The 8,614-nt window shown below is 33.8% G+C and overlaps 6 protein-coding genes across 6 annotated transcripts; 3 read left to right on the forward strand and 3 right to left on the reverse strand.

Moving 5' to 3' along the window:
• Window positions 1–52: 52 nt before the first annotated feature.
• On the forward strand, window positions 53–790 carry NAEGRDRAFT_48064 (uncharacterized protein; the record flags this gene model as incomplete). Its single annotated transcript, XM_002678720.1, has 1 exon — window positions 53–790. One exon carries the CDS (start codon window positions 53–55, stop codon window positions 788–790), a length of 738 nt encoding a protein of 245 aa, XP_002678766.1.
• A 334-nt stretch (window positions 791–1,124) lies between these two features.
• On the forward strand, window positions 1,125–2,327 carry NAEGRDRAFT_48065 (uncharacterized protein; the record flags this gene model as incomplete). Its single annotated transcript, XM_002678721.1, has 1 exon — window positions 1,125–2,327. One exon carries the CDS (start codon window positions 1,125–1,127, stop codon window positions 2,325–2,327), a length of 1,203 nt encoding a protein of 400 aa, XP_002678767.1.
• Window positions 2,328–2,779: 452 nt separating this feature from the next.
• Window positions 2,780–3,181, reverse strand: NAEGRDRAFT_66009 (uncharacterized protein; the record flags this gene model as incomplete). Its single annotated transcript, XM_002678853.1, has 1 exon — window positions 2,780–3,181. The coding sequence occupies one exon, from the start codon at window positions 3,179–3,181 to the stop codon at window positions 2,780–2,782; it is 402 nt and encodes a 133-aa protein (XP_002678899.1).
• A 581-nt stretch (window positions 3,182–3,762) lies between these two features.
• NAEGRDRAFT_66010 (uncharacterized protein) lies at window positions 3,763–4,419 on the forward strand (the record flags this gene model as incomplete). The annotated part of the gene is made up of 1 exon (XM_002678722.1): window positions 3,763–4,419. One exon carries the CDS (start codon window positions 3,763–3,765, stop codon window positions 4,417–4,419), a length of 657 nt encoding a protein of 218 aa, XP_002678768.1.
• A 143-nt stretch (window positions 4,420–4,562) lies between these two features.
• NAEGRDRAFT_66011 (uncharacterized protein) lies at window positions 4,563–6,459 on the reverse strand (the record flags this gene model as incomplete). The annotated part of the gene is made up of 6 exons (XM_002678854.1): window positions 4,563–5,080; window positions 5,165–5,412; window positions 5,454–5,820; window positions 5,869–6,189; window positions 6,240–6,254; window positions 6,300–6,459. The coding sequence occupies 6 exons, from the start codon at window positions 6,457–6,459 to the stop codon at window positions 4,563–4,565; spliced, it is 1,629 nt and encodes a 542-aa protein (XP_002678900.1).
• Window positions 6,460–6,929: 470 nt separating this feature from the next.
• NAEGRDRAFT_66012 (uncharacterized protein) lies at window positions 6,930–8,564 on the reverse strand (the record flags this gene model as incomplete). The annotated part of the gene is made up of 1 exon (XM_002678855.1): window positions 6,930–8,564. The coding sequence occupies one exon, from the start codon at window positions 8,562–8,564 to the stop codon at window positions 6,930–6,932; it is 1,635 nt and encodes a 544-aa protein (XP_002678901.1).
• Between the last annotated feature and the right edge of the window lie 50 nt (window positions 8,565–8,614).

Genomic DNA, 8,614 nt, shown 5'->3' on the forward strand with positions numbered 1-8,614 from the left:
GGAGGCGGGTAGGTTGGTTTTTTGGCTCAACAACAAACAAAAAAAACACACAATGTCTACTCAAGCCGATATGCAAAGAAGAAGAGCCAGAAGTATTTCAGTGCCAGAAACAGCTTCGCTATCATCATCGCTGCGATCAATTGATATTCTGTATGAGAAATTAATGCACTATCTGCAGGAAAATGATCAATTGAAAAAGCAAATACATACACTCAATGAAGAACATCAATCAGAAATTACCAAACTGAAAGAAATCAACTCTAGTCTCGTTTTTGAAAATACCCGATTAGAAAAGGCTCTGTATAGTATGAATGAAAATGACAATAAGGTCGATCAACAAGCTTCCATTCAACAAATCAAATATTCTCAACAGGATTCGTCGACCCTCCAACAACAACAAATGACCATTTCAAATGAAATTGAAGAATTAATGAGAAAATGTACAGAATACCAAACCGAGTTGAACAAGGCAAGAAATGAATTACAAGACAAGAATATACTGATACAATCCCTTAACACACAAGTCAAATTAAAGAAGGAAGAAAACGATCAATTATTAGAAGCATGTAACAGTATGAAATCCAATTTAAAGAACAATCATCAAACTATCAATGTGCTGTCGACCAATGTTAAAGAACTCGTTGATGAATGCTCGCAGTTTAGAAAGGATTGTACTCTCAGTATGAATAATATTCAGGACAAGTTTAGAGAACAATTCAAACACGTTCTGCTGAAACGATCTCAGAGAGAAGCATCCCATTCTGTATCACTAAGCCAATCCAATCTGTAAATAAATGTATACATGTAAATAATATTGTAAATATGTTGAATGAATCTTTTATGGAAGAACTGTAAATGATTGTTTTGAACAATTCTCTTATTTTGGGAAGATAAATTTCAATTAGATCATCTCTTCTTATTAAGGTGATGGAATCAATTAGACATACTTGAATAAAGCTTATGCCTTAATAAAATTTTAGGGATTAGACAGTGACTGTTATTGAAACTGGCGCACCAGAAACAATTATAAAAATTCAAGAGATATCAATTAGATCACTTTACAATGAAAAGTACCTATTGAATGCCTATCCATGTCACTCAATGTCAACTCAACTCTAAGAAAAATGCACAAATTATATCAACAACAATTAGAGCAAGCTTTAGAACAATTAGAATTTCCCTCCTCATCTTGCAACCCTTCACTTCTTCATCCAAATTCTCATCACTCTCTTCACCAACCATCAACAACATCATCATCCTATCATCACGCCACTAATTCAGCTAGGAAACAATTCTCCCTCTCACCTTCTTCCTCATCCTCTGATTATTACCCAAGGAAACGATCTCAAAGCGTTGTTGATTCTTCGGAAAATCAAATCGATGTTGCCTCATCACTCACTGCACTCGATGCTTTGCATGAAAAGCTGAAAATGTTAAGTCAGGAGAATAAACAAATGAAAATGCAATTGGATGGCTGCACCTGTAGAGATAATATGAAAAAAAAGGGTTTTGGCGGGAGTTTTGAGGGAGCTTCGTATCAAGAGTTGGATTATGAGAATTTTATATTAAAGAAGGAGAAGGAAGAGTTGGTGGCGAGAGTGGGAGTATTGGAGAGGAGAATGAGAGAAATGGAGAGTAGGAAACGAGATTGGGAGAATAAGGAAGTGATAATTGAGGAAAATGAAGCGGAGGATTCGAGTAATTTTGACTGCTTGATTGAGGAAAGTAATGAACAGGAGATTGTGGAAGATTTATCTATTTTATTAGAGAATGAAGAAATTGTAAACGAGAGAAAATCAATGGAAATGAGAACAACAGCAACTTTGGATATTTCAATCCAATGTGAATCAATTGAAAAAGAAGATAAAGAAACAAATACAAATGAAACAGAACCAATGACTGTAGATAATGAAATTAAGAATAATATTCAATTAGAAATTGAACAGAATAATCTGGTGCTTCCTTCTTTGGAAGATGAAAAAATAGCAAATGTTAAACTTGAAGAAATTGAAATGATTTCAGAAGAAATTCAAACTATTGAAGATTATCCATCACCAGTTGTAGACAATTCAAAAATCATGCAACTTTCTGAACAAATTGAAAACCTAAAGGCAGAATTACAAGTCAAAACTGATTTAATTTCAACTCTCCAAAAGGAAAAGGAACAATACGAAAAGAATGAACAAGAACATCAAAAAGTTATGAATCAACTCACATCCCATGTTAAGGAACTTGTTAAGGAGAGTGCCCTTCTCAGAAGAGAATACAATGAAAGCATTCGTAAATTGAAAGAAGAATTAATTGCTTGCAATGATGATAAACAGTGAATTCCTTTTAGAGAGTAGCCGGTCGTAGAAAATCTATCCATAATTGATTGACAAAAAATGGTAAATTCCATTCTCTGCTCATTTCTATTATAAGAAATTGAATTGGTTGGTAAATTCCCAAATCTGAAACTCAATAAATTGATTCCAACATTAAAGTGTAAATGATCAAAAAATCATAACAAAAACATTCACAATGAACGCTTCAAATCCAAACCAAAAGATGTGGCTTTTAGGTTCAGCAGTTGCTCTAGCTGCTGGTGCCTATTGGTACAATAATAAAAAGTCAATTAAGAAGAAGGCACAAAAGTTAGAAAAGGAAGCAGGTAAAACAATGGAAGATGTTGGATCCTCATTGAAAAAGGAAGGTAAAAAGATGCAATAGATGGTGATTTAGCTCTTGGCCAAGTTGAAATTTGTGTTGATTTTTTATATTACAAATATATTACACTCTCTTAAACACTGAACCAATTGAGACAATTAATAAATTCTTGGAAGTTAATCTTTTCATCTCCATTCTTATCCAATTCAGCTAATACTTGTTCAATAGGATCCATGTCTTCATACTTTTCAGAGAGTTTTTGATGGAATGATGTGAATTCGGGAATGGAAAGAAGCTTGCTATTGTCCTTATCATATTGTTTGAATAATTTACAAGCAGAAACGAGGAGTTTCAATTTATCAGCTCTTAAAATCCCCTTTTTAGAAGCCAAAGCTTGCCAACATCCAAAGAATTCATCAAAAGTTAAAGTGTGGCTTCCGTCAGCATCCAAAAACAAGTGAATAGCTTCCAATTCCTCAGCATTAAGCTCAAAGCCCATATCTGCAAATAATCTATCTAATTCCTTCAAGTCCATTTCATTATTTTCATTCTAAAATTAAATATCAGATTAAGTTTCAATAATAGAAAAAAGAATTCCTCAATGATCGCATCAACATGATGAAATTTTAAACCTACCCTATCATACTTATTAAACAAGGCCTGAATAATATTCTTTTCTTCCTCAGTAATAGCGTGCATTCTTGGTGTGGTTGGTGGTGGAGATAATTTTTTTTAATTTATTGGTCTCTCTACAATTATCAAGGGTCACCATCATGAACTTGTGTGCAAGAGAAATTAAGGTCAAGATGAGTGCTGTTGGTTGACAATAACGAAAACGAAGAATTGACTATAATGAATAAATTAAGGGGATTGAATAAGTGGATTTGTCCAGGATTCTGAATGAAGAAATTAGTATTAATTTGCAGTAATTAAAACGATTCTAGAAGTTACTATTTTCTCAAATGATCATCCAACCCTTTATACAAACAGATTTACAACATATTACAACATATTCACAAAAAGAAGATCATTGGTCCCAAGTTTACAACAAAGAAACATTTCCAATAGCTTGACCAATAAGAAGATTTTCAAAATCAAGAACATCATTATAAAAAAATGTCTGACAACAATTTACCCATTCTCCACTCTTATTGGAGAGCATCCAGTCCATACAGAGTTAGAATTGCTCTCGGCTTGAAGAATATTGAATATCAATATGCACCTGTTAATTTATTGGAAAATAAACAAGCTTCCGATGAATATATGCAAAAGAATCCTGCCAAGTTACTGCCAACATTGGAGATTGATGGTCTCGTACTAACACAATCTGTTCCGATCATGGAATATTTGGAAGAAACTAGACCAAACCAAGGAGTACATTTACTTCCTTCCGATCCAATTAAAAGACACACTGTGAGACAAATTACACAAATGGTTGCCTCTGATATTCAACCAATTCAAAATTTGAGATTGTTGAAAAAGCTTAAAGAGGATTTTAATGTTGATGAGCAAGGAAAGGCTGCTTGGTCTAAACATTGGATTGAACTTGGATTCAATTCTATTGAAAAGGTTTTGGAAAAGACTGCTGGAAAGTTTTGTGTTGGAGATGATGTATCCATGGCTGATTGTTGTTTAATTCCTCAAGTGTATGGTGCCAGAAGATACGGTGTTGATATGAACAAGTATCCAATCATTGCCAGAATTGAACGTGCCTGTGCTGAAATGGAAGCATTCAAGAAGGCTCATCCAGAGCAACAAGTTGATAAATTTTAATTCATTTCAATTTATTCCCAATAATTGATCAGCATTTACTGATATGGGTGATTTGAAAAGTTATATAATTACAAGTTAAATTATCATTTTAGTAGTTTAATATCTCGTTAAAATTGTCACAATAGACCTCACTCAGTCCATTATCATATTTCTTCAATACTTTCTCTGGCCTTTTGCTTTTCAGCAACAGTGAGTTTTTCAAGTAATGTTCCTGCTGTGGATGGATTCAATTTATCAGATGCATTTTCCACAGCAGTTTGAACGAGAGAAACAATCTCTTCGTCGAAATGTTTCAGTAAATGTTCATCCAAAAACCAGAAAATCCTCTCAGTTGGTACCTTGCACGATACAAAGAGTGAAATAATTTCATTGGAAAAGTGCTCCTTGTACAAGTATCCACTTTCAATGTATTTTTTCAGAAAGTTTTCACTTTCGTTTGCTATTTTAGATTGTGTATTACTCCACATTGTTCCCATTATGAAAACCATTTGAAGAAAATTAGAATGTTCACCCTCATATATTGAATCCAAGAGAGATTGATTAGGAAGTACATTGTTGATAAGATCCAATCCTTTACAAATTTCCTTTCCCATATGAACATCTCCTGATTGGTAAATTAGCTCAATAGCACCAATTAATACATTCAAAAATGTGACATTTTCTAAATAATAGCAATAAAATACAGTAACACATATACCATATTTTTGTAGACGGTTAGAGAATGTATTGAATAATTGAAACCTACTTGGATCTTTTGGTGTTTGCTCACTGATTAGGAATCGATAGGCTTGTAAGATGGGATGTTTAGATAATTGCTCGACTGAAATTCTATCTGCAGGATTAGCTGCAATACATAAACTGATTAATGTGCGAAGGGATGGTAGTTTGATTTTTTCAAGAAGAGGTTGTAAGTCAACCATATCTGATTGGAAAAATGAGGCAAATTGCTCGTGAGAAACTCCTGAACAAACCTCTAAAAATGTTATTCCCATACTGTGGTAGGTCAGTATTTTGAAGTATTCAATAAAACTTACGAAAAGACATCAGCTTTAGAGCTGTATGCATTTCTGAAAGCAACTTCAGGTGATATATATATTGGACTGCCACAAATTGTGTGATTTTGAGTTAGTGTGACTTCCATTACAGATTTGGCCAAACCAAAATCAGCCAATTTTACAACACCACTACTTAATAACAAATTTCCAGGTTTGATGTCTCTGTGAATGACTCCCTTTTTTTCAAAGTATACCAACACATCAACCATTGATGAAAACCATTCCACTAATTTCTTATAGGGCAGTCTCGAGGTTTGTCCCAAATCTATAATATCTCCTAAGCTCCCTCCATCACAATATTCCGAAACAAGTGCAATAGCATCCTTCTTAATTTTTGGTGTAAAATCTTCAAGATTATTTTTTTTAATGCATAATTGCACAGCTCACAACTTACCAATTTTCAAATAAAATTGATCTATGTATTTCAATACATTTTGGTGATCCAATGATTTTAAAATATTAATTTCATTGTCAATTTTAGCTTGTGCATTCACCATTTGTGTAGTGTTGGTTGTAGTTGAGCTAGTAGGAGCAACCATTACTTTCATTGCATAGAATTGACAGGAAGGAGTAGGTGATGAATAGGTCGCAGTGGATTTTCTAGTTGGTTGGTTGAAAACTGTGTCGAAAATCTTGCTATTGACAGCTGACAAAGGACTGTGAGCATTTCTCACACTCGGAGACCTGTCCTCTCTAACTCTCTTCACTTTAAACACTAACAGAATAATAATATTAGCATCACATTCATCATCATTTAAAACCTACCCTGTCCAAATGCACCTAAATAATTAATAGATCAATATTTCATCAAATATTTCTTCTTACCTTCTCCAATTTTAGAGACAACTTCATAACTTCCATAAACTTTTCCAATAGCACAAAACGTATTACCACTACTCGCTGGTTTACCATTAAATAACATATCAGAAGCTTCCCTATTGAGAAATCCATCCGAATCTTCACTCATAGAGGTTCTATTGCCCATTTTTTTAGATGTGAAAATTGATCAGTGTTGATTCCTTGTCTAATTTCCAATCAATTTAATTTATACCAATAATATATTATTATTATTAATAATTTAATGATGACGATAGAGAAAAATCTCTTGGGAAATGTGAGTTTTCCCTCCAAAACACAAAATCGTAATTTTTTTAAATTTTTAAAAAAAAAAGAACTCTGAAAATGAATTGGTTAACCAGAGAGATTTAATCTCAAACCGGAATTAAAGTGTTTGATTGATGGAGCTGAATGTTGGACTTGCTCGTTTACATAACTTGCAACCAATAGTAAAGTACCAAGAATTGATGTCAGACAATCCAATAGCTTATTATAAGGCAAAAAAAGAATAGTCCAACAAGCTTCTTGATAAGACAAATAGCTTCATTCATTTTGTAAATCGAAAGAATAGTTCATAGTTTCATCAATATTTAGAAAGAATTTATTGAGAACAGTGAATTATTGTTGCTTGACTGCAAGACTACTTAATTTTCTTTCTGACTTATCTTCCTTCTTTCTCAACTTGCCCCTAAGCGCTTCCTTTTGGGTTTGTTTTTGGAATTCTACAGTTTGTTTGAAACGGTGATGAGTATCGAGCATGAGGATGCAAATTTCTGATTCAACTCCATCGAACAATTGATCTCCCAAATGCTCATTTTGGCCAGTTGCAAAGAAGTCTAACTGTTGCTTGACCTTATCTCCAACTTGTTTGTTGATATTGACCGATTTTTCACCATGAACATCCAAGAAATCGGTAAAGATTTCAAAGGCAATTTCATACTTTTTCTTTTCAATTTCAGCAAGATCCTTTTCAGTATAGCCCTTTTTCTTCTTCTTCTTTTTGGTTTCAGTGGCAGAACTTGCTTCAGAAACACCATCAGAAAGACTCAAGTCGCTGTCATAGAGGTAGACTTGAATGTCAAATGATTTTTCACAGAGACACTTGTAATCAGTAATCTTGTCCAATAGGAGAAAGTTATCCAAACTCATCTCTTGCTTGCAATGGTTCTTGAATAGATTTCTCAATTTGTCATCTCTAAAGGTATCCATCAAAAGGAAGGCTTTAATTTGCTTCAACTTCTTGGAATTGGTGGCATCCTTCTTTACAGAGAGAACAATTGAAGCTATCATGACAGGAACAACAATCAAAATTGAAACACAAATAACAATCAAACAAATCGTGGTAATGATTACAGAAAAGTCCAAGCTATCTTTTGTCAATTGTTGGATATAATCAACGAGTGGTTCAAATTCAATATCAAAACCTTCGACATAGTACTTGTATGCCTCACTTTCCAAAAGGTCCATAGCTATGGAGTAGTTTCCTTCTTTGGCATACTTGATAACTAAACTTTCAACTCCCATTGCCTTTGCAGTTCTTAAATCATCAATGCTAATATTGTGAGCTACTTGGTATTGGAGATTCTTTGGAACAGATGCCAAGATTATATTAATGTTGGCCATGAACCCCTTATAGTGTCCTGAGTAATCTTCGATGAATCTTTCAGCAATCTCCTCATTGCCATTGCAAAATGCTGCTCCTCTTGCATCATGTATCATCAAGTGTCTATAGTATGCTGTATCATCATCAATACCACTTAGTTTCTGACTATAATTGCTAGTCATTACAAATGATACAATAATGATAGCTCCCAAAATTAAAAAAGCCAATAAATTGAAACTCAACGAGGACAAGTTCAATATTTTCAACCATGATAACTCCAAAGTACCACAGCATGTTCTCAACTTGATAGCTCCTTCAGATGAGGTTGTACTCTTAGTTGTGGATGATCGAGGAGTTTTTGAGGAGGCAATGGAACCACTCTTGTCATGAGGCTTGTTTGCTGAAGGGAAAGATTTTCCATTATCTGAGTGATCATCTGATGATGAATTGTCATATTTACTCATAGCAATATTCAATTTAATTTGAGTTGTTCCTTCTCCAGTGGAGTACCTAGGTGAAGCAAATTTGAGTTGATGTTCTACAGATGATTTTTGAATACCTTCACTAGAACTGGCCACATCACTCAACTCTATCATTGTACTTCCTATTAAATTTGCTTGGGATGAGGAAGAAAAGCCTGAATCTGACATTGGTCCTAATGCTTGTGGAGTGAGATTGTTATCCTGATTTGAAGAGAAGG

This window comes from Naegleria gruberi (genome assembly GCF_000004985.1).
Source record: "Naegleria gruberi genomic scaffold NAEGRscaffold_16, whole genome shotgun sequence".
Classification (NCBI taxonomy): Eukaryota; Heterolobosea; class Eutetramitea; order Acrasida; family Naegleriidae; genus Naegleria; species Naegleria gruberi.